General features: G+C 39.4%; 1 protein-coding gene across 10 annotated transcripts in view; it reads right to left on the bottom strand.

Annotated features, from left to right (window-relative positions):
- TP63 (tumor protein p63) overlaps positions 1 to 26,442 on the bottom strand; it is a 230,286-nt gene that overhangs the window by 67,537 nt on the left and 136,307 nt on the right. For all 10 annotated transcript variants that reach the window (XM_058730825.1, XM_058730833.1, XM_058730824.1 and 7 more), the window contains one exon: positions 15,258 to 15,512. In XM_058730825.1, the coding sequence (XP_058586808.1) occupies positions 15,258 to 15,512 (255 nt within the window). The remainder of the gene's footprint in view (positions 1 to 15,257; positions 15,513 to 26,442) is intronic.

Here is a 26,442-nt window from a genome sequence, read left to right as displayed (position 1 = left end):
TGGAGGCAGTGCATTCCAACCCTATGGAACCGAGACCATTCTTCACTTTGAGCTGGAATCTGTTGCCCTGTGACTTCCTCTCTTTTGTGGAACTTGGGCCCTCTGTGGCCATCTAAACAAGCATAGAATGTGGCTAGTTCCAGGAAAGCTGGCAATAAAAAGGACCTCTGTGCAACTGATTGACAATATCCCCCTTTCATTGCATGGGTCTCAGTTCTTTTTGGGTTGAGGCTGTACAAATAATTACTCCTCAGTGCTATCTTCCAGAGGACATTAATTTATCTCAAAATAGTTCTCACTGAATAATTGTTCAAGGGACTCGCACATCAGAAATAGACATGTCAGTGTGTCTGGGTGTAATTCAAAACCATAAGATAAATGTTATTCATCTTCCGGGAGCTTCAATTTTAAAGACTTTTTTTTTTTTAAGATAAGGAGAAGGAATATGTATATTTAAAGGTATGTTTATATTAAAACTTTAATAATGAAATATTTCACAGAAACAAAACAAAACAAAAACCCAGAAAGTATATGTCTTCTAAGAATCAGGACCAACTTAGATTATACCCTCAGGATGCCCAAGGTAGAGATTCATTTTTCTCTGCTCCTAACTGTGATAAAAGTTTTAAAGTACTGTTTCAATATCACTTCCACCACAAGGTATAAAGCTACGCACCAGGAGATAGAGGTACCCCTAGAGAGGATTCCCTATTACAGTTCCCAAGGAATCCATGAGTGTGGCGAGCAGCTTAGTCTATATTCTAATCCTAATTATCCAATTACGACCTATGCAATTAAAAATCACCAGTGACTAGTCACAGTGTTAGGTACTTTGCATTCAGTATATTTAATCCTATTAATAAAATGCTACCTAAAAGATCTATTATCCCCATTATAAGGATGAAGAAACCGCCTTAGGCATAGTGTCTTGCCCAAGGCCATACAGATGGAGGGAGGCAGAATTCAACTCCAGGTCTATCTACTTAGAGAGACTGAATACTTTCCACTCAAGCAAGCACCCTGCCTCCTTCGGTACCAGTTTGTCCTCACTTTAGCAAAGGAGCCACAGTCCTTGTTTTCAGGAAGAGGCAAAGATGTGCTGGATATCTACCAGGATGGTCATAGTACTTGTCACCGTCCGATAACTGAAAATGATACTCTGTAAGCATCTTCCGTATATTATAGGATTATATGTGCCATATCATATCTCATTGTAAGGTAGCAGTTGGTAGCACATTTTCATCTTAAATTGGGAATTTACAGAAAAGAGATAATCCCCCTATTCTGTTTAAATGTTTAGAAGTATTACAGTTTCTGTTTCTGAAGTCTAAAATTCTGATGTCAACCAAATTCAGAAGATAATAAATTAGGAGCTAATCTATGCCCCACAACCATATGTCCAAGTGACAACTTCAAAACAAATTTTCAAACCATTTTAATAAAGAAAACCTGTTAATTTGGGAATGTTGGTAAGCAAGTTTTAGAAGGATGTAACCTCTCACACTGCTCACATAACAGCATGGGCAGTACCCAGTCAAAATATATCCATTCCAATCCATTCCACTTCTAATTTATTTTGTCTTGAAGCTTTATCCATGTGGTGAGCACAACTGACCCACTACTGAGATGGGTGACAAAAGATACCTAAGCAGCTCTGACCCTGTCTTTGTGTATGTGGATACACACTAGGACCCTTAAAAGCAGACACTATGAAAGTCAAGTTCAAATCTAAGCTTTGTGAAGTTAAGTTGTATTCTGAGACAGTGGGAAGGAAAGCTTATATATTCAAAAGTAATTATAATAAAGTAATTATAATTTATAATTATAATATAATTCAAAAGTAATTATAATAAAAGAATATTTCTAACATGTAGAAAGAACATATAAAATTTTAAAAAATGCATCTACATTAAGATATTGCTTCGGTTACATTGTGGCAGTAACTAAAAAGTTAAGCCTCACAGTTACCGAAGTCAAACAATCACTACTACACACAGAAAAGGGGATTTAAAATCGTATTGCTCGACGGCGCCTGGGTGGCTCAGTAGGTTAAGCGTCCGCCCTCGGCTCAGGTCATGACCTTGGCTCAGGTCATGATCTCGCGGCTGGTGAGTTCCAGACCCGCGTCGGACTCTGTGCGGACAGCTCGGAGCCTGGAGCCTGCTTTGGATTCTGTGTCTCCCTCTCTCTGCCCCTCCCCTTCTCATACTCTGTCTCTCTCTGTCTCAAAAATAAATAAAACATAAAAAAAAAATTAAAATCGTATTGCTTGTCTTTACTTCACTAAAATACCAGCAGGTTATTATGGATACCTTCCTTCCCGGAAATTTCAAAGCATTTAGGGAAGTATGTGGAATGACATATTTACCATGTTCATTGATGAAGACCAGCTACCATTTGATATAAAATGCATATTTCTCAAAGAGGAACAAGAGTTGCTAGGTAAAAGAAAATAAGAAGTCCCCTTTCCTCTCCTTTCCTCAAAGAGTTCAACTTTCCTAACAAGAACACAGAAGGAAATAAGGGGTAAGTTACTATACTTTGAAGCAACATCCAGGAGATTGCATAGAATGCATTCGTCAAGGAAGCCAAGATTTTAGACTGAATTTCAACATTCAATTTCAATTGATTTGGCTTTCTCCTCATTTTGGAAATCTGTATAATGAAAATATACCATAAAAGCATCTTAGAAAATATTCAACAAAAAACTTTAAGTGTGCACATTATACTTTTACAGAAGAACCCACTTGGCATTTTCTAACAAACTATTCTCCCTTCCCCTCTCTCCTCTTCTTCCTTTTGATTAGCCTTTCCCCTCCTTGCTTCTAATCCCAAAGTATCTAAGTACACGTGGGTAGAGGCTGAAAGGAGGTGGTATAAAATAAACATAAAAATGTAACAAAAAGTTTCTCAGCATAATTTTTACACATATGTCTATACCACCCTGTGAAGAGAAGCACGATAACAGAAAACCATGGGGCACTAGGCAAGAAATCGATTCAAAACTATGAATACATTACAGAAACTTCTGCAAATAGCTACCTATTGAATGCTTCTTGAGTAGGAAACTAGACTGGAAGAAGTCTACATCTCCTTCTGGTTCTGCTAAGTGAGACATCTTCTTTTCCCTAGACCTCGAGTGCCCCATCACTTGCCATTGTAGCTTTTACACCAAAAAAGGGCACAGATGAGTTACTGCTTGTTAAATTATGTGATGACTGTCAGATGTAAAATATAAATACCTGTAAAATATGCCTTTCTGGGGGGGCCTGGGTGACTTAATCAATTATGTGTCCAACTCTTGATTTTCGCTCAGGTTATGATCTCACGGTTGTGAGATCAAACACCGCACTGAGCATGGAGCCTACTTGGGATTCTCTTTCTTGTACTCTCTCTGCCCCTCCCCCATGCTCCCTCTCTCTCCCTCTCTCTCTCAAAATAAACTCACGGACTATGAGATCATGACCTGAGCTGAAGTGGGACACTTAACCGACTGAGCCACCCAGGCACCCCTGTCAAGTGCCTTTCTAAACTCAAAGGGAATAAAGTTAAACTAAATCATTTTAAAAGAGTGTGCATTGATTTATACTTGTATAATTTCAATACATTCTAGGCATGAGAATAAGCAAAGGAGAAAGAGGTTATTTATCTATAACCTCTTAATTAAGAAGAACTTCTTAATTATCATATTAGGATACATTTTCTACACATCTATTCTGTGGAAATATTAAAAAAAAGCTTATTCCAAATTTCTATTATGAAAACACTTTCTAAGGTACCTGTTGATCAATCTGTTTTATCTAATTATCAAACACCGTTTCCCAGAGGTCTAATCTACAAATTATATGGTTTATTATGGAAAGGTTAAAAGAGTGAGTGTAGGTGATAAGTTTGAACCAACAGCATTTATTTATGTATTTATTTGTTTGTTTGTTTGCTTGTTTGTTTTTACTTTTAGAGAGAGAGAAATCACAACCCGGGTAGAGGAACAGAGGGAATTTTTTTTTTTTTTTTAAGAGAGGGGGAGAGGGGCAAAGGGAGAGAGAGAAACAGAGAGAGAGAGAGAGAGAGAGAGAGAGAGAGAGAGAGAGAGAATGTTAAGCAGGCTCCATGCTCAACGTGGAGCACACCATGGGGCTCGATCCCACGACCCTGGAATCATGACCTGAGCCAAAACCAAGGGTCACACCCTCAACTGACTGAGCCACCCAGATGCCCCAAAGAGATAGTATTTAAAGGTAAGTACCAAATCCTGGATCTAACGTGCAACTTGTGTCCTCAAAGACTCCATGATCAAACATTCAGGCAAAGGAACAGAACTCTGTCCATTAGCACTCAGAACCTTTCTCATAAATACTTACTTTCAGGGACATTTTATCTTCCCAAGACAGCTCTGCTTTAGAGACTGTGGTGACAGTCATGATAGTAAACACAGACACAAAGTAGACTTTCAAATTCAATAAGATCCAGTTTTTTCTTTTTTTTTTTTCTTTACAAGAAAAATCTTCAATACCTTTAAAAATTCATTCAAACCCTGAAACTAAAGAATGGTCTACACCACAGAATTCTTTTTTGAATAGAATCTTGGCAACGGGAAGATGTTTTTTAAGTATCCGTTCTAATTTTCCTAGGGAAAATTTTGAGAAACACAGGTGTCTCAGATTCCTATACATCAAATCCAATAAAATTCTGGCATCAAAAAGTTAGTTAAAATGGTTATTATAATAGCATACCAGTTTTAGATAAATCAATTCATAAAATAACTTAAAAAATTTATAAGTAAACTTAATATACAAGTCATTCAAGATATTTAAGCAAATTTTATAGGATTATGAGAAGTATTTTGCTCTTTTAAACTATTACAGTGGCTCGTGGTAGTCAGAATTTTGCTTTTATGACATACAGTTAATCATATCTATGACTTACTTGATTATAAGTCCTTGGTCAGAGATACAATCTATAGTAACAATATTGTTCTTATGGGGAAATGAGATTTGCTTTCCCAAGAAAACAAAATAATAAGGAAAAAAAAACTCTTAACACAGGGAAGAAGGAAAAGTAAGGAAGCAAGGGAGAGAGAAGGAAGAAATATCTTTCAAGTCCAAATTATAATTATTGTAAGTTAATTCCTTTGTTACTCAACTAGAGTAGCATATTTGTATTTATATAAACATTAATATTTATTTTTGTATTTTTAAGAAAAAGAGAGTATTTTTTTCTTTTGCTGACCACATAAAATAAATCATAATTTAAAACCTTTTTATTGGTTCTGCTGAAATGTTACCAATACAAACACTAAGAAAAAAAGTAACTGATTAACAGTTGCAGGATCAAATTAAATGTTTTAAGAAGAAATTATTTTATATTATAAAAAACTACATATATACATGCATATATTATTTAGAGAGTATATTTTCATCCCACTTTTATTTCTAGGGATTGATATATCTATACTGTTTCATCCATCCTTGCTTATAAATGGAAAACTGATGAAACTGTAAGCATTCAAGCAGGTACATCAAAAAACAAAAATCCAGGATAAGATAACATATCATGTTTTGAGAACTTGATCTCTCAGGTTCCAAAGAGTTTCATGAACTTTAATGAGACCTCACAACAATACTGCCAAGTAAATACCATAAGACCCATTGAACAGATGGGCAGGGACAAAACAAGGTCCCCAGATCACAATGCTTGTTAGTACCCAAAAGTCTCCCTCTGAGTCCTGTGTTCTACCTCATGGGTCACACTCTTCTTCACCTGTCAGATGACTTCTCAGATTCAAATGAGAACCCTTAAGCTAAGTAATCATTGTTCTTCCTATCTAACATAACTTGGAAACCATTCAAATAAAAAGAAACGTACTTTGAAATGGAGTACTCGTCTTCGTTCTATTTTTCCCCAAGACTCAGCAGATGATATTGTTTAAACAGCATAAAAAGTAGAAATAAAAACTGAATGATTAGCCCATGAAGGAACCACTGTTTGACTGATGAACTTCAAAATTCACTATTCCTCATATCACAATTAGAAATTACATTCCAAGTCTGCAGACTTTGGTAATACATTAACAAGGTAGCATATTATACTGGCTTTTAATTTTTTGTTTCCACTAAGAAATCATGAGTTTTCATTATAGATTCAACGTGGAATGAGAATGTTCATTCTGTTTGTAAAGTGAGAATCTCTCCCTGATTTACCTCACAATAAATGAGATCTAGCATCTCTGGCTACTATCAGATTTTCTTTTAAATTTCACCTGAGAGGAGCCTGATGATGGGGCCATGATCATTATTAAAAACCACAGAAGAGACTGCTGCTAAGATCATTACCTTTAGACCTCCGTGTGTTTAATTACAGGACCCCTTGTTTTAAAAGCCATTCCATGTCTACAGAATGTCTGCAGGGCTTCAAAGAGTCTAAGATTTTTCCCTTACAATAAACTCTCCTTTAATCTTAAAAAATTGGAAACGGATGGGCATAAAGCTATGTTATCTCAAGTCACCTTCCAGTTCTGGTGACCTGAGTAGATGTAGTAATTGCTGTTGATAGAAAACTACAAGGATTTATTTTACACACAGTTGCTTTTACTCATGACACGAGAGCTGATTGCTAAACCCTTTTCCTGAGAAAAATACATGTTCCTTTCTCCGTTAGAGGGGGCGGGAACCATTGCATGACTTGGTCATACTACGGAAATGGCTGATATTGGGGATACAAGTGGGAGAAGATGCAGAACTCATATATGAGAAGGCACCAAGTGCAACATTCCCTCAGTAAATGCACACACCATTCTGGCTGATTTTAAGGGATCTTTGTCAAGTTTAACGATATACTGCATTTCTTCTGAGTCATTAAATATTTTGTATGACATTATTCCCGGTTTATACCTCATGATTTTTTGTTCTGGCACACTCTCTATGTGCCAGTTAAAAATAAGCTATCAGTTAGTGAGTTGAGAAAATTGATGTGGAACTCTTTAAATCTCCCTGCCGTTTTAGGATTACAATTTTGGCCAATTTTGGAGAGTTAAGTTATAGAGTTCCATGAATTCTCTAATGATAAAAACAAAAGCCAAACAATAAGTTTTTCCTTAGATGAGAAACCAAAAATACATACTATTATTTTTTTTTATAAACTAAAATTTTAATTTTATTTTATGAGAAGGTGAAAGTCATTTATTGCATGAAAAACACTGAGAAAATTCTGCCATGACAACGTGTGGCTTAGTTTATTGTACAAAGGGATTAATCTATACAGGTTTTTAAAGGGATAGAGAATTATTTACTTCTGAGTGAAACATGTTTACTAGTAATCTTTCCCTTGCTTGCTTTAGTTTCCAGTTATATTATTTAAACTCCACATCATCTTCCCTGGTCACTGTTTAATATATTGCAAGGATAACATTCAGCATATCTATTGTTTTCTTTGGTCTATAGTGGTTTATAAATTTTTAAAAAAATAAAATCATTACTGTCATTTAAAGATCTGGAGATATTACATGCAAACCCAGGTTTCCAGCTGTTCTTGAAAAACTATTCTTTCAACACCAGATGGGCTTTCCCGCATGACAACAGGCTGGGGTTGCAAAGCACTTCCCACTGTATGTGCTGCCATCCCTGTTCTCATCATCTGATTCCGGCTAATATTTTGGTATACCATCTCTGAGGTAGCCCATTTCTAGTCCAAATGATATGTTAAACAAAAGGGCCTGATGATCGGATTCCCATTCTTTTTTATTTTATCTTATTTTTTTAAGTTTATTTATTTATTTTGAGAGAGAAAGAGGCAGAGAAGACAGAGGGACGGAGAGAGAATCCCAAGCAGGCTCCACGCTGTCAGCACAGAGCAGGCCCTGGGGCTGAAACCCACAAATTGTGAGATCGTGACCTGAGCAGAAATCAAGAATCAGACGCTCAACCGACTGAGTCACCCAGGCGCCCCTCGAGTCCCAAAAACCAAAAGAGAAACTGACCACGACTAACGGTAACATAGTAAAGGAGGAAAAGAAGGAGGAGAAAGAGGAAGAAGGGAAGGACAAAAAGAAAAAAAAAGGAAACTGTCATAGAAAAAGAAATGCCAGCTTTATTTAAATTTGCTAGTTATTTCTTTCTAATTAGTGGCTAGTTCTCATATTAGATATAATAAGTCAATGCCAAAATTTTCATTTTTAAATAAAAACTATAGTGTGTTCAACAAATCTCTCAGAATAGTGTGGGAGGGGCATAAACATTAGATTAGGTGAAACTGGCTTATCACAAATACATTGATCTAGAGTCAGTCTAAACAAATTAGGGCAAGCATGCTGATTAAGTGACTCTGCTCTGCACTCGGGACAATACCCCTGCAGCATGTCTTGTAATGGAAACTCATTTTTAAATCCAATCTAGGGTTGAGTATGACACACAAACCATCACCAAGAATCTTCAAGTTCTTTATTTAGGAGAGTCTTCCTCAATACTTGGTAAACTAAGGAAGAGCTGGAGAGCAGGTGAATATGATCAATGTTATTATTTTCCTCATCATGAGAGAGAGGCACAAAAAGGAGATTTGCAGGACAGCTATGTCAAGAAGTGAAAATAACCTTGTTATGGGTAACAAATGTAACACTGGCGGGAGCCAGTCTACTGACTTCGATCCCTCAGCAATAAAGTCTAACACCCACTCAATTATGAGATCAGCTCAAGTCCCAATTAAAGCTCAAACTTTGAAGACCAAAGTGTTTCCTTTGTGAAAAGAAGTTGATAAATCATATTCACCATGAAAAAGTGTGTCTGTACATCATGTCCTTTGATGGGCTATTCTTAAGAGTCCCAAGATTCCAGAGGGCCACGCAATGGGCTGGCTTGCATTAGATTTCTGCAGAGCTGGCAGCCTTATTCTGGAAGTCTTACATTACAGGTAACCTGATGACAGGGAGGGTGGGCCACAGGCATGCATCTCAGCTCGCCTGTGAAGCCAAGGGGAGAGAGCTTTGCAAGACTGATATGCTGGGATCAATGAAACTCTCCGGGGAACTGGCTGTTCCCCTTTCAAATGCCACCTCCCTAATCTCTCCACTTGCTCAAGTCAGATTCTTCAAAGCTCTGAACAGGACATGAGGCTGGCATGATTAGGAGAGGCAAAGGAAGAATGCTCTCTATAAATCATGGGTGGAGGGAGAAAGCATCAAATTTACAGACAGTTAACAATCAAGGTCAGAACTGAGGGATACTGCTTGGAAGTATAATTGCTTCCTTTAAACATGAAGAGAAAACAGAGTCTCGTAATATTTATTAAGGGCCTACTGTATGCTGGACAGTGTGCTGGGCACCAGGTCAGGATGCCTGACCTCTAAGACCTTGAAATCTATGAAGGGAGAAAGTCACAAGAGCAAAAATGACTGTATGTCCAAAGGCCAGGTCATTACCTCAGACTAAGCACAACAGAAAACACTAACCTGAGGTTTTCACAGTGTTTGCACACAGATAATACTGTGTGCCATGGGTTATGAGAAAACAGCTCTCAAACTGAGGAAGGTGTGCGAGGCTTATAATCGAGACAGACTGACCTATATTCACAAAGAGGCCTGGTCACTGGAGTCCAGGGAAAGAAAACACTCTGCCCCCAGAAGTGGTGTTCTGATCAGACCTCTCGGTTCTCAGGTAGGTGCCACAGAAAGCTGATCTCTGCCTCCCCACCAACTCCAAAAGCATTCCAGGTCAGTACATATGATTCTTTCTAATGGCCCCAGAGTAATTCGTTATATGGATTTGCCCCAATTTGTTGAAAGTCCCCCACTGGCGGGCGTGTAGGCTCCCAGTACTCTGCCATCGCAAATCAATATGTTGACTCTTTGATAAGTGAAATCCACTGTTGTGTTTTATTTACCATGGTGACTACAAAAGGCATCCCCATAAATGAAGTGGCAGATTAACAATGAAAAATAAATGCTGAAGTCAACAGGTTCTTAAAATATGGAGAGGGTCCTGCCTTGTGCAGGCAAGGAGGCTGCATTGGCTTGGGCAGGCATAGGAAAATAGCACAGCCACCCTGCAGGAGTCTGCACATGGGGTAGCCTGTAATCATTCTCTAGCATCTATTCATATATTTGGATAGTGGATAGTATCACAGTCCCTTGGGGCTAGAGTATGTATGCATGCCTGAAAGCACTAAGGAAAGCAAGAAAAGTAGAAACATTCTGCTCTGCGTCCTTTCAAATTATTACTTGTTGTATGAGTGAACCTTCACAAAACTGTAATAAGCTCATGAAACAAAGGGATCAAAATTCAGATTCATAAACATTTATATGCCTATGGCCAGTCAGGCGCTGATCAGTGCTCTAGACAGATCATGCAATTCTCATAACAAGGGATGTATTAACATGGCCACTTGCAGACATGAAAAAGCGAGTTTTAAAGAGATTGGATTCTTTGGGCAGGTCGCTTATGCTGCTAGGAAATTTCAGAATTGAAATCTGTACCTAAGTTTCCTGCCATTTCTAAAACACCATTCTGTCAACTGTCTTATAGCTAATGATTCCTAGCTATAATACTGGAGTAGCACCTTAATATAATAAGTGGTAGGCCTCTCTTAGCAGTAGCAATTATATTGTAGAAATAAGCAAAGAGTCTGAAAGTAAATCCTGAATTCAGTACTGCTTGGGTTTGAGTGTGTGTGTGTGTGTGTGTGTGTGTGTGTGTGTGTGTATGTCCATGAAACAGAGAATATGGAAAATGTTATCACACTTCATTTTATTTCATTGGAAGAAGTTTATTTAAAATTTTTTTTTTAACGTTTATTTATTTTTGAGACAGAGAGAGACAGAGCATGAACGGGGGAGGGTCAGAGAGAGGGAGACACAGAATCTGAAACAGGCTCCAGGCTCTGAGCTGTCAGCACAGAGCCCAACGCAGGGCTCGAACTCACGGACCGCGAGATCATGACCTGAGCTGAAGTCGGACGCTTAACCGACTGAGCCACCCAGGCGCCCCGGAAGAAGTTTAAAATAAATACCATATTTTTATGGAACTGGACACACAACTGTATTTCTTATGTAAAAAATAGAGGGGTGCTTTGGTGGCTCAGTTGGTTAAGTGTCCGGTTTTGGCTCAGGTCATGATCTCCCAGTTCGTGAGTTTGAGCCCTGGATTGGGCTCTGTGCTGACAGTTCAGAGCCTGGAGCCTGCTTCGGATTCTGTGTCTCCCTCTCTCTCGGCTCCTTCCCCATTCACATTCTGTCTCTGTTTCTCTCTCAAAAATAAATAAACATTAAAAAAATAAAAAATAGAGAAAGCAAAGGAAATATGCATATACACTTTAAATGTATTAATTGTGTTTTGGCAGTAATTATGCGTAAAATCAGAATGAAAAGAGAAAACACAAAAGGACAATGACAAGTGATAAAATGGTACTAAACAGTTTTTATTACAGAATTACCAGAATACCATGTAGTAAGTGTGGCTCTTCCTAATGACAGCTGCTTCTGCTGCTTCCCGTTTGTGCACGGTTTTAAATTATAGTGTTTTATTTTGAAAAGTTGCTTTAAAATGCACATATGCCTAAGAAATAGGTGTTGTGTAATAGGACATTTAAAAAACCCTCCATCCACCTTTTGGGATGAACAATGGATGTTGTATGGAAACCAATTTGACAATAAATTTCATATTAAAAAAATTAAAATAAAATAAAATAAAATAAAATAAAATAAAATAAAATAAAATAAAAAAACTCTCCATCACTTGGTCTTTAGCACCATACTACACAGGGCCTGTGTGTCCCTGTATGTCTCCTTCTATCAATCAGGGGGAAAGACAGTCTAGACAGGATGGCAGACAGACTTGAACTGGGAGTGAGGGGTCCTGGGTTCCTTTCCCTCCTCGACAGGTGATAAGCCTTGGAACCTTGACTTCTCTAAGTTTCCTCATTTATAAAAGTGGAGCTAACAGCCTCAGTTGTGAGGCTCAACCAAAATAAATGTATGGGACAATACTTTTTAAAATGGGAGGTCTATGGGGGCACCTGGGTGGCTCAGACCTTTAAGCGTCCAACTCTTGGTTTTGGCTCAGATCAGGATCTCACGGCTCATGATAGCTCTGCCGTCATGCTGACAGTGCTCGGTCTGTTTGGGATTCTCTCTCTCTCTCTCTCTCTCTCTCGCTCATTCTCTGTCCCTCCCCTGCACACTCATGCTCTCTCTCGCTCTCTCTCTCTCCCCCGCCCTCAAAATAAATAAATGATGTTTGAAAAACAAACAAACAAACAAAAGTGAGGTCAATGTATAAGTGCGAGGATATATAATTTGGCTTAGAGACTCAGATGCTTCTATGTACAAGATACTGGTGGTGTCTGTGGATAGATCTGAGGTCTTTTCAAGTGATTTCAACTGCTACTCAGTTAAGGGTTCAAGTGTCCTAAATTTAGAAGAAATGCAACTGGGCCTAAAATAAAACTGATGCTGAACAAGAAAGTACTACTTAGGAAAACTCTAGACACCACATGCTACACCAGTAGGGGACATCTAATTCAACCTATTCTATACAACCTGTAAAATTCTATATGGTTCTGTAAAATCTATAGGGCAGACTGTAGACAAATGAACCAAGATCCAAGAAAGGCAAAACAGCTTAACCCAGGCCACTCATTAAATGGCAGGCAAAACACCTAATAAGAACCTAAGTCCTTCTAGAAGTGTCCTATGTTGATTATTAACACTAGCACACCAGAAGAAAAGAAAACAAATTTTACCAGACTCCTCTTTTTCCTCATCAGAGACACAGATCGAACGCAAGAAAGACCAAGTGACTTGGCTAAAGTCACAAAGATGATCACGTCTAGAATCCAGGTTTTCTGCCCCCCAAAGAGTGACCTTCCCCCTAACAGCAATGCCTACCCCTTTATTCAGGGTACAGACCTCACTGTTGTCCCACCTAAGGAAATTTTACCAGTATACTCCACAAGACATTTTATTTTCTTTTTAACCTGCCACTTAGGCATACATCCCCAACCTTGTGTGTGTGTGTGTGTGTGTGTGTGTGTGTGTGTGTGTGTGTGTGACAATTTACTTGTCCTAGAGAGGGGCTTTGATGTTTCAGAATTGTGTTGAATCTAAAAAAAATAAACCTTAAGACTTCTGTATGGGAGGTGATACAGGAGGCGAAGGGTGGCTGATTTAATGTTCCACTTGCAACAAGATCTATCACCATGGTTCTTAAACCATTTTAGAAGGGAAGTGAGCAATCATTAAGTGGTCTCCATATGCCCATCAGCCCTTCAGATGTGCTTATTCCTAACACAGCAGAGCTTGGCCTGGGTATGCAAACAAAAAACTGTTAGCCTTGGAGATCAGGGATTATGAACACCCAATCGGCAACCCCTATTCTAAAGCACATTATGCTCCACTTATAAAATGGTTAGTCGGGCAGATCTTCAGCAAAGTATTACTTAGATTGATCAACCAATATTTATTAAGGCCTATGAACTCTAAGTTTACTCACCTTTAGTGTCCACCTCCAGGATTATTAATATAAAAGACACTCATGATTATAACACAGTTGGTGAGTAACACATGGAAAAAAGATCAAATTGTAGGCTCATAGTTAGACTTTATGTTTGAAATATGAACCATGACAGAACCGCTTCTCCAATCATGAAAGAAAAGCACTAAAATAAAATTTTAGGCAAGTGTTGAACATCCTTATGTGGAACGGTAGAAAAAGAAAGAAAGAGGGGTGCCTGGGTGGCTCAGTCAGTTAAGTGTCCAACTTCAGCTCAAGTCACAATCTCAGGGTTCCTGAGTTTAAGCCCCGAGTCAGGCTCTGTGCTGACAGCTCAGAGCCTGGAGCCTGCTTCAGATTCTGTGTCTCCCTGTCTCTCTGCCCCTCCCTGACTCACACTCGGTCTCTCTCTCTCTCTCTCTCTCTCTCTCTTTCTCTCTCTCAAAAAATGAATAAACATTGAAAAAAATTTTAATTAGAAAAAACGAAAAAGAAAGAAAGAACACAATCCGGTGGGGCAGGTCAGAATCAGAAATAGGTCCTGTTACACAAAAGCCTCTGTCCGTTTAGGGATGTCATTTAACCTCCACATTCTTAGCTTTCCTTACTAGTGAAATGGGACGTATACAGCTCATCCTACTTAGCTCACAAAGAAGTGAAGACAAAATGAGGGAACACATGTGAAATTACATTGGGATGTAGTCTTATAAATGTAGATTGTTTTATGAACCATATACAGCTGGATTAAAGCAACAGTGAACTAGATGCTATAATATAGAAGTAAAACACTTTCCAAAGAAAGCTATTTGCCAAAGAGGAAAAAAAAACCTGTTAAAACAATTCTAAAGCTACTTTTCAATAAGAGGATGATATTTGGAAGTGCTTTTAGAATCCATGCAAATATTAAGTTGTTTGAAAAACATGCATGCCACTTTGGCATTGGCCATTCTTTGATCAAGCAATTAAAACCAGCCTGTCCATCTCCTCCCTTATATACAAACCTTATTTATAATACATTACAATATGAACTTTGAAATAGAATAAACATTCTTGTACCTTTTTAATTTTTGAAAATATTTCCATATTTTCTTGGAAAAGTTACATATGTAAAGTTCTTTTTTTCAACATTTTTAATCATAATGTCTTTGGACTAATTCAGGACTCTGATGTACAGTTTTAGAAGCGTCTTTGGGGGAAAAATTATAAAGGTGATAAATCTATTTGTATCAATAAGTTATGATTCGTGTTATAGAACCTACACGTATAAACAAATTTAGCCCTTCCTTAATAAATGAAATTTATATTTCTTATTACCCCATGCCTGTGATTTTTTTTAACCACATATTAATATGGCATTTACTTCTTTAAAATAAGGAGACTGGTAACTATCCTACATTCTGGTAAATGCAAATACGCATCCTACGACTATGATATTTCTTGTTGGCATACTGCTTTATAGCTTTCCAAAAACTTTTACACCAAGGACCCCTGACAGCCGGGAGGGGGGAGAACAGATTCGCTGAAAATACTACGTGCCAGCCAGAACACAGGACTTTGGTTCCCAGATCAGGGCTTTGCCCACTCAATGGCACTTTTTCTTTCTCTGGTTCAGTGTTAAATAGTCAAAACCAAAATGTCCTTGGAGGACAGGGAGAAACTGTGAAATGAATCTCTAAGCCTTGACAGAGTTGAGAAGTCCCTGGGGGGGAGGGGGGAGCAATGAAGACCACCCTTGGAGGCAGGGGTCAGGTTTAAGGGCACACAGGTGCCCGGGGCTCTTACCGTCCAGGTGGCCGACTTGGCGGTGCTAGACTGCTGGAAAGACACGTCGAAGCTGTGCGGGCCCGGGTAGTCGGTGTTGGAAGGGATGGCGGGGGAAGGCGACAGGGCATCGAAGGTGGAGCTGGGCTGCGCGTAGGGCGACGGTGCCGTGACGCTGTTCTGCGCATGGTCTGTGTTGTAGGGGCTGGTGGACGAGGAGCCGTTCTGAATCTGCTGGTCCATGCTGTTCAGGAGCCCCAGGTTCGTGTACTGTGGCTGCAGGACACCCAGAAACCCCAGAGTTAGCCATTTCAGCTGCCCATCATTGCTCCGAAAAGGCGTCATTTGGTGCATGCGTTGTCCAGAAATCCACCGTGGGTCTATGAAACTTCATATTTCAAGTAAAGGGACCAATTTGCGATACACGGAAACAGCAAGGGAAGTCTGAGGCCTGTGCGTGCCTTGTAAGGGTGCAGCCTTGGGAGACTGTGGTCTCCTGAAGAGCAACTAAAAGTAGAATATATACAACGATACTGAGGTAGCATTGTATGGTGACAGACGGTGGCTGCATGTGTGGTAGGCATAGCATAGGGTATAGACTTGACATTACCATATTGTACCCCAGGAACGAATGTAACATTGTATGGCAACTATATTTGAATTAAAGAAAATATGGAATACGTGCTCATTAACAAACTGGGCAGAAATGTCCAGTGTTTAGTAGGTGTATAGAATATCTTTAAAATAAATGAATACCATGTGCTACTTACCCCCCCCCCCCCGCCATGTTATTCAGAATGAGAATGATCACTGGATAGATATGTTATAAAAGGGATGTGAGCATCAAATTGCTGCAGATGGAACAAAAGCAGATGTTCTCCAAATTTCCTTGTAGTCTTATTATCTAAATTCTGTCCCAGGGTACCAAGAGTGCCCCCCAACCACCGACCAAAGTCTCCGTTCGTCAAGACTGGCGAAGCATCGGTAGCAAGGTAAGGGTGAGTCACCTATATGCTTTTAAAAGTAACATGCTAGTATATCATCCAAACACAGCCTAATTTTTCCTCTGTTCTTTCATTTTCTTTGCAGCAGTTTGTTCTTTGCCAGAGTAGAACATGTGTAAGAGAAATATCACTTAGTTATAATAAACATTCTATATTTGATGTAACTGAGGTGCACATTAGTTCGGGTAACTCCGCTGCCTGATGTTTTATGCCTTCTGTGCAAATGGTTACAGTAGGCATTCTGTGCATGGTATATGGAAAGAATGAATTAACTTTTCATTAAATCGGCATGTACGGAAAGAATGGATTAACTTTTCATTTAATCCGCAAAAAAAAAAAAAAAAAAGTATTACTATCGGAGAGGGGGAGTGATTTGCTCAAGCATCAGCTAATAAGCAAAGAGTGGGAATTATGAAACCAAATCTTCTGACTCTGAGTCTAGGGCCCTGCCCAGCACCATCACACCTGTCAGCCTGAGGAGATAATTCAAGTCATTCCTAAACTTGAGTCAAACTGGACACATTTCCAGAAGGGGCAACCACTGTATGGGACAGGTTTGCTTGTACAGGTTAATCTCATTGTTTCCTCAAGGGAGTGAAGGGGAAACCAAGCAAAAGCAAGAAGAGAAAAAACAGTCTTGTGGGCACCGAGGAGACTGGCTTCTCCCTGGAAAAAGAACTCTGAGAGTCCTAGCCCCAGTAAAACGATGGAGAAGAACAAACTTACAAAAGCAATAGACGCTTGACAAAAATGTTAATGAAACTAAATTATTTAACCAAACTTTTGGTATTTCACATGGGGGGGGGGGGGAGAAGCGAAGAGCTCTGCCATTCCCTTCAGTCCAGAGAGCATCTGTCTAAATGTTAAAGGCCGCATGCCCATTCCATTACATTTATACTTTCACATTCCACTGCCGAATGCCACGTCCCCATTTGCTCTTCAAATAACTATTAATCTCTTGACACTTATCCCCATGCTGACAAGAGCAGCTGTTTGTCTTGCCTCCTCTCCCCTCTGACTTCGGCAGCTCCTATCCCCCCCTCCTTCTTTCCATCTTCAGCTCTCCCCTCTTGACAGGTGAGGCAGGACTGCAGGTGAGATGAGGAGGGGAGAAGAAAATAAAACCCCACCCCTGAGGCCCCACAAAGCGTCCACCCCCCCCACCCCCAGGCTGAATTCAAAGTCCCCAGGTATCCAAGCCTGCAGCAGCAGAGGAGGAATGGGATTGAAAAGATATTATTTGTGTTCAAGTTAAGGGTCAGCATGCAAAGCCCTCCTGAACGTCCGAGAGGAATCAGATAATGCTCCCAGAGGCACGTGCTTCCCTACAGCAGTACAATTAGGGAAGCGGCGGGCCCTGACATAAAGGACAAAGAAACTGGGCCGAGCACTTTCTCACAGGCAGTAAAATGCCTGTTGAGCCACCCTTCCCTCCTCCTTCCAGCTATGCAGAATTGGAACTTCAGCTAATTGTGGGCTTGGATGAGAACAAAGAAACATAGCCCTTTGAAAACTCTTTTTTTTTTTTTTTGATATATGTAAAGAGAAAAGTTTTGGGACCAGCTTTAAAAGCCAGTGAGCAAACACTCAGCACTTCGCTAAGGACTTAAGAGAAAGGGAAAATGCATTCACTTCAGAGGCACCTAGGAGACCCCTGGGACTGTGGTGAGGCTGAACATAATGGGTGGTTCTAAAGAAACAGAAGCCTTATTCCCAGTCATTAACAGCACTGTGGGTGCTGATGGCTGGGCTTTTAAATGCCATCATTTTTAATTCCAATCAGTTTAGGTGAAAAATTTTACTTAATAACAACAGAGTGTGCCTCCACTGCCTAGGTTTCTTTATGCATCATAAAGCTGGAATTCTCAGGTTTAGACAAAGAGCCTCTCACTATCCAAGATAAAAATGGAAAAACACATTTCAATGCAAACCTTTCTTAAATGTTACTTTAAAGAAACATAACCAAGTAGTATACTCAATTGTCTTAAAAAAAATCTAAAGTACAAAACCAGCACTACTAACTTTAAATTAATTAGCCGAAAATACAAACAAGAACAAACCCAAAGAATTCCATGAAAGGAAATCTGCTTGGATACTTTGCTTAACTTTATTAAAAATCGATGTCATAAGCCTGCCATGGGAAACAGTCCTTTTGAAGTTAATTTAAAAAGCATTTAGTTAACAACAACGAGAGAAGTTTCTTATTTGCCTCTTTGATTTGACAAGAGAGTGGACATGTGGACAGAGCAGCATTGGAGGCTGAGGGGCAGATCAACATTGCCGAGAAGAACAAGTCCTCCATAGGCCAGATCAGCAAAATAATTTGCATGACTCAGTGCAAAATGAAAATACAGGCCCTCTTGTTCATAAATTATTAAGTTTCAAAATGGTGATGCACCTGGCTAGCTCAGTTGGTTAGGAGTCTGACTCTTAATTTCAGCTCAGGTCACAATCTCATGGTTCCTGAGTTCGAGCCCCACTGTCAGTCCCAAGACTGCTTGGTATTCTCTTTCTCTCTGCACCACCCCCCCGACCCCCGCCCCATTCCCTCTCTGTCTCTCTCTCTCAAAATAAAATTAAAAAAATAAATAAACATTAAAAAAATAAACATTAAAAAAATGGTGATAGCAGAGCATTAAACAAAGCACAGCACCCCTTGCTACTACATACCTTGTATGCCCATGAAGCTAGCTCTGTACCAGGTTAATGAGAACAATATTTATACCTTATTTTCCACCAAAGTGAAGCTGATGGGATGAATGGAGCAATGCCTGTGCCCCTTCTTTACTATAATTCCATGAATATAGGGGGTGGGGATCTTGTGTTATTCTTGGATGTTCATGTAATGCCTATTTACAGTGACCAGTAAAAGAGTGTGAAAAGTTAGAACATGACACTTGCACATCAGTCAAAAAACTGCCCTTAGAAGAACTGTATGGGGTCGTCTATGTCCCATGTGTTCTGATGTAATAAAAACTATCAGCATATTTGAAATGAAATAGAAACTAGATTGTCCCTTTCTAAACCATGAGGCATCTTGATTTTGAAATAAACTTAATATATTCTGTAGACACTCAATGAATGAATGAATGCATGCATGCATGAATGAATGAATAAAAATGTCACATATCTACCCTATCATGTCTGAAAGAGGAGACAGCCTTGTTTCTACAAAACCTGAAAGGCGAAATGAACACAACTTGTCTGAAGTCTACTATAAGACTGATAAAGTAAAACAACTGATTTCCTCTGAATTCAAACAGATGCATCATTTCCTATAAAATAACTTTGAAACAGAAGACTCACCACCTGGACCCTAGGTTTTTTACCAGCATCTGTAACTGGAATATATTCAGTTTCATCACACACTAGTTGATCTGACTGCAGAAAGGATGAAACACACCTTGGTCACAGAGACTTATACTCCTGGTAATCACAGAACAAATTGGGGGTGTTCTGAAACACGGAGCTGTCATGATTAGTGTAGGGATACCCAGGGGCTGAATCTTAAACTGCTTGCTTTTACCATTAGGAAAGAGTAAGTTTAGATAAGTAGTATTACCAAATACAGATAAAAGTATTTTCTTGTTTTTCTCCTCTCTTACACCCTTCACATTCTCATAGCCATCTATAGGCTCTGATTTGTTTCTTCACTAAACTTCAATTTGGATGGATTATTAGAATTATAATACAGAAGATTAGATTTTTTTTTTTTTCTGAGTGGACACTGCTGTAAGAGTGCCCTATAAATGCAATCCCTATTTAGTTTCATCTATTTTTTTCCCCCCTGGGTTACACTGTTAAATGATCTTAAACTCTGAACATAATATGAACCTAAATTTTCTTCTTATCTGCTCAGCAATACTGTGTCAGTATATATCACTGTAAATAAAACTCAATATTGAATACCTGGGTTGACAATGTAATAAGTACTTTAATATAAAAGAATTTAGCATCGGGGCTCTTGGGTGGCTCAGTCGGTTAAGCGTCTGACTTCAGCTCAGGTCACGATCTCGCGGTCCGTGAGTTCGAGCCCCGCATCGGGCTCTGGGCTAATGGCTCAGAGCCTGGAGCCTGCTTCCGATTCTGTGTCTCCCTCTCTCTCTGCCCCTCCCCCGCTCATGCTCTGTCTCTCTCTGTCTCAAAAATAAATAAACGTTAAAAAAAAAAAAAGAATTTAGCATCAAAAAAAAAAAAAAAAAAAAAAAAGGATCCCCATCAAGTCATTTGACCAGTGCAATGGAAAGAGGGACTTAGATATAATTTGTGTTTCTGAAAACTTTCTCCTCCAATTTATAAGAGACATGTTATAAGTTCTATTTACTAGACATTACCATCCGTAATAGCTAATTTATGGCAGCATGGCAACAAGAGCTAACAGTCTATGGCAAGAGGTTAATTCAAAAAATAAGAAGAAAAGGAATTAAAGCCAAATCAGGAATAGGAGAGGCTGCTGTCAGGATATGTAATCGAAATTAATTTACTTCCATTTAGGAGTGCTTGGGTGGCTCAGTCAGTTAAGCCTCTGACTTCAGCTCAGGTCATGATCTCACGGCTCATGGGTTCAAGCCCCACATCAGGCTCTGTGCTGACAGCTCAGAGCCTGGAGCCTGCTTTGGATTTTGTCTCCTTTTCTCTCTGCCCCACCCCGACTCGTTTTCTCTCTCTCTCTGTCTCTCAAAAATAAGTAAACATTAAACAATTTTTTAAATGTTTCCTTGTCACAGGAAACAAGTTGCCCAAATTTCATTTGGAAGAAGTTATATTTATAATCTTTGACTGATTATTAGACAAGGCTAGGGAAGGGAATTGCATACTCTTTAGGACTTACCATTCCTGAATGGATCCTAGTAATGGAACAGAACTTGGAACCTAGACTTGGTGATGTGGGATCTAAGTCCCAACACTGCCACTAATGTGCTGAAAACTCTGTGCAAGGTACATGAACCACCTGGACCTTAGTTTCCTACAAGGAGAGTGAATCTCATGATCAAACATAAAAGCATTCTGATGGATGACCACACTCCTCCACAAAGCTATATTAAAGTGCCATGAGATTACTTTCAAAACATGAGATAACCTGCTTTTTTATTTATCCAGATTTACCAAGCCAAGCCTAGAAATCAGCAGCATGCATACACTTTCCTCAGCTGATTAAACCTTTCACCTTGGGTTTCCTGAAGGAGCTCTCGTGAACATTCTAAAGCCCCTCCTGGGAAAAGAAAGCAGTTTTCCTTGTGACCCTGGCTTTACAAAGCATTCATTCGAATATGCTCTAGTAGACAGTGCTATACTTCATCCCCAAATATCAGCAGGATGGTGACTTTTCAACAAGCACTGCCGTAGGGAGAAATGCTTGTCATTTTTTAGTTTTCTATTGCCTGCCTCACCTGAAAGAATGATGGCTTGTTTTATGCTAGAATTGAACACAACTGAGTTAAAATGCTCCATTTGTGGCCAAGAAGATATTTGTATAACAACGTCAAGTTGAAGTACCATCTTTCAACCTTAAGAATATATTCAGCATCTGATTTTTCTCAAGACCAGATTTTGTTCCTTGTAAAATATTTAGCTTCTTTTATCTTCCAAATGATCCCCCAAAGCACATGCTTCGAGGTAAAGTGTACTCATACCTTACAATAAACAGCCTGTAAGAATAAAGCACCTAAGCGCACAGGAACTTTTGGCAGCAGGCAGAGAGTTTACTAGAATGCTTTATGGTCTGACACAAAGTGCCGAGATTCCTTTGAGGCCCAAGATTCCGTAACTCAGGAAAGAGCTCCCTAAAAGCCAATGCCAGACAACCTCAGGTGAGATGAATAACTACACAGTTGGCTGATCAGGTGGACAGCGATGCCGAAAAACACTGGACAACAGCATTTGCAAATCCAGGTGGTGGACCATGTTGAGGTTAAAACTCAGCCTAAATTTACTGAATTCACACTGTGGAGAGCTCAACCAAGAAAAAATAAACTTCAGGTTCTTATTTCAGTCAGTACTCCTTTTCAGTAATGACAAATGAGCAAAATTATAATCACGAGCATCTAAATTCTTCAAAGGGCTTTGTCACCATCAACATACCAAGGCGGCATGGGGCTTAGCAGAAAGGCATAATTCTAAATTCAATCACTTCTAGATGCGGATATTAAGGAAAAATATACAGAGTTCCAATTTTTTCAAAGTTGGAAAAAATATGTTTGAGGACATTTTCAGCCTCTCGCAATCACTATTTTGATAGCTTTATTTAGCAGAAGTGGTAACGTGAAAGGAAGACAGTACATAGTAATGAAAATTTTCAGTGAAGGTTAGGTCACTTATATGGAAAGCATACCATGGTGATTTTAGAAGATCATCGATAATGTTTCATTGGTTTTTAAAATGAGTTTAAGGTATTTAAAAATAATTTTTGTAATATATCTGTGTAGGCCATATCAGAAATCATGACTTCGATCAGCTGGAGTGATTAAATGTGATTATCATTGTATAACAGAGGATAGCTTTGTTTACCATGATGTGAAACTGAAGACACAGCCGTTTCAATAAACAGTGACCATTCAAATGTTTTAAAAGTCTGAAACGTATGGAGCATCCATATCCAATCCTGTCTACAAAAAGAATAGTAGCTACTCCTTCTACTACGAATAATCTTTCTGAGTCCTTACCTATGTTTTTTAGAGTCTTCAAGTTCTGCTCATTCATTTAATCCTCATGAGCTAGGTGGCATTATTATCCCATGTTTTATACATAACTTATAGATGAGGAAACCGAAGCCCCGCAAGATTAAGTAACTTGCTCAAGGTAGTAAGGGACACAGCCCGAATGAGAAACCGGTCAATCTGGCTTGAGAACCCGCTTGCTTACTTATCTTTCATTCCGATTGCATGTAAATCTGAGTCCCTCAGATTTCTGCCTGGAATTTTTATCTAAAACTTGCATTCAATGAAAGCATACCATTCTAGATCTTAAAAAAAACAACAACAACAACAACAACAACAAAAAACAGTTGTCCATTTTAAGGACAGGATATAAAACTAACCATTCTTAGACTGTGAATAACTGCAGACAGTGAGAGACCCAGCTCCTCGGAGCCTGCCACCAGCAGCTCAGTGTAGATGAGATCATGTCTTTCTCAAGTTGAAGACCATGGGCAGGTCCCAACTGTCTTAGAGTAAAGCCCCCCCCGCCCCCCGCCAAGTCTTGCCAGTGGCCTCGCCACACTATTTGAAACTCTCTCCTTTGCTCACTAAACAGCCTGCAAACAGGCACTCCTCAAGTTTTTCAAAGGCAGACTCCTTCAGTCCGAAACCCCCTCCCACTGGCGGGCTGTATCCTAGTTCGTCTTGTAGTTTTAGCTCAATGCCATTCTCCCCAGGAGAAGCCCTCTTCACCCAGGTAGGCATTCCCCTTTGTTTCACACGGTCTTACTGCTCGGACTTTCCCTCGACATCGCATCATTATAACTGAAATTATTTGTGCAAATATATATATGTGTATATATATATGTGTATATATATATATATATATATATATTTTTTTTTTTTTTTTTAATATCGGTCTTTTCTGCTACAGCATAAATCTATGAGAGATTGTATCTCGTTCATCACCGGGTCTCACGTCTGCCACAGCGTGTGAGCCACAGTGGCTGCTCGGGAAATATTTATTGAAAGAATAAATGCAACATATTTTCCAGTAAAAAGCACTTTCAAAAGATATCTCTTTTTATTCTAATGCGCCTAACTGTTGACTTTTATGCTGAAGGAAGCCTGCCTTCAAATCAGCTTCATGTCTTTACACACTACTGCAGACTAAATGTCATGGTGCATCTGCAAATAATCTCTATGACCTTTACTCTGGGCTCTGCTTTGTTTTGGTAGGTGGGATTGTGCTTTTAGCTTCAGCTTTTATGGGAACTAGTAGCAGAATAGCCAGTCCTGTCACTCATAAGGCAGTGAGTAATAGTAGCTCACACCTAGCTGGAAAGTTTATTAATGAGCTCCTACTTCCTTAAAACAAACACATACACGTTTTCATGGCAGGGCAGTGTCTTTTCCCTCATGGCCTCGAGTTTGTTCCTAATGCATCTAGGTCAGCAGTCAGAATCCAAATCTTTGTGGCCATATAATTATTCACTTCCTACGGAAGGTGCTTGTGGCCGAATGCAGATTTCTTTGGGAAGAAACCACCCGGCAACAAGCTTAGAGTAAGACGTTCGTTTCTGGTGGATAGGCCACAAAGTCTGTCCCTCCCTCTCTGATTTCCATGATTTTCTGCCCTGTTAGCTAGAAGTCAGTTTAGAATAATGCCATAATTAAGGGCTTACAGTGTATGTTTTGAGGAACGGAGATTGTACTTTATCAGACTTACGCACCATTTTCTTGCAAATGGTCTAAGTTCATGACTTCATTTCCCTGACTTTATAATACACACAGAGAGGTTGAAACACTAGCTTTTCTTTGCAGATAGAAAAGTAAAGCATGAAACAAGGAGTGCACTACTCAGTTTTACTATCCTATATATATTCAAATGAGAAACACTGTTTCTGTGTTCCTCTTGCTTGTCAAGTTCTTTGCTGATTGCTACATTTTTCATTGTATTTGAGATGAAAGTTTTTAGTGATTTACTACGCTCTGTAATTAGACACGGTGACTTACATAGCATTGGAGTGTTCCTTTAAGCTGTCACTTTTAACTGCAAAATAAAACTGAAGTTTCCAGCTATGCAGAAGACATGCCTTACTTTGAAAAGACAGCCATCTATTCATTTCATCCTATTTACTCAATCACGAAAGTAACAATCAATCAGTTTAATAATTACAACAGCCCCTGGTGTCTTATTTGAACACGAAAAAACAAACAAACAAAAAACTAGGACACCACGGTTAAGAACAAAATGACTTAAAGATTTCTCAGACATCCTTTAGTGATAATAACACCATTGAAAATAAAACAGGAAAGTGTTTGCAAATCATCAAGCTTATTCACCCAGAGCAAACCACCCAAATCTCTGGTGATGACCAAGAGACATGCAGGGGACAAAATGAATCAGGGGACAAAATTAATCAGTGTGGAAGCAAGTAAACACTTTTAAGAAGTGACTGCAAAGCAAGATAACAATCTAATCTATTCAGTTTTTTAAAAAATCAAACACATTCTCTGTCCTCATGGGTAATCCATTAAATGAAAGCAGCACACACTTTATACTGTTTACCTCTGTCAGAGTATAAGTCATTTCTTACTTGGGAAACTTCCCTGTCTTAAAAACTTTCTTGCCACTTAAGGTATAATGGAAATAAATACCAGGGTTCGTGAAAGAGAGAGAGAGAGACAGAGAGGGAGAGGGACTTGTAAGATGTCAAGGAAAACCATATGATTCAGAATGTACAGGTGGAGACAAGGTTTGTGCAACGTTGAAGTCACTTTACTTTTTGCACAGGTTAGTTATAAAGAGCCATTTCTGTAAAAGTATATATTATAGGCCACGTTTTTATTTGAAGATACCCCTTCATGCAACAGCAACAGAACATGTCTCCATCACATTCAGGAACATCACTGGGTGGCCCTGGAGAGGATACAGAGATAAGTACCGCATGTGCCCTACCCACCAGGATTGGGGAGAAGGCATCTGGGCCTCCCAGAGAGCAGTGAAGGATGAACAGAGAAGTGCACAAAAGCTTAGGGGAGGGAGAAGTTATTCTGAATGGGGGGAGGGGGGCAGTTCTGAGAAAATGTTAAGGGTGAAGCAGCCTCCCAGCAGGGTCTTAAGAACTGGAAACAATCTGATCTGAAGATAAATATCTGGGGGCTGGTGTTGGGGGTTAGAAAAAAGCTAGGAAAAATACCCTTTCTGGAAACTTACTATTCTGTTTTGCAGCCTTTCAGATACTTTGGGACTGGCTACTGAAATAATTTCCCAGCCTGAGGCTTATTCTGGGCTTTCTCCTTCACCCAGGGTCACCATTTCTCTCTGTGTGTACGCCCGTGGAGTCCCCAACCTTAGTCTGGTGACAGAGTCTCACATGGTCCATTTAAGAATAACCAAGCCGTTCCCAAAACATCTGATGTTGCCCGTTGGTTGAGAGGGTAATGGTTTTCCTTTTAATTCTGATTCCATCAATAGAGTGACACTAATCCAGACTGATTTGAGTAAACAGGGCATATTCTCCATTGTCTCTGTGATCTGAGAAAGAATAAACTTGAGAAAGC

This window comes from Neofelis nebulosa, chromosome 5 (genome assembly GCF_028018385.1).
Source record: "Neofelis nebulosa isolate mNeoNeb1 chromosome 5, mNeoNeb1.pri, whole genome shotgun sequence".
Lineage (NCBI taxonomy): Eukaryota > Metazoa > Chordata > Mammalia > Carnivora > Felidae > Neofelis > Neofelis nebulosa.
This window is presented reverse-complemented; position numbering and strand designations above follow the sequence as displayed.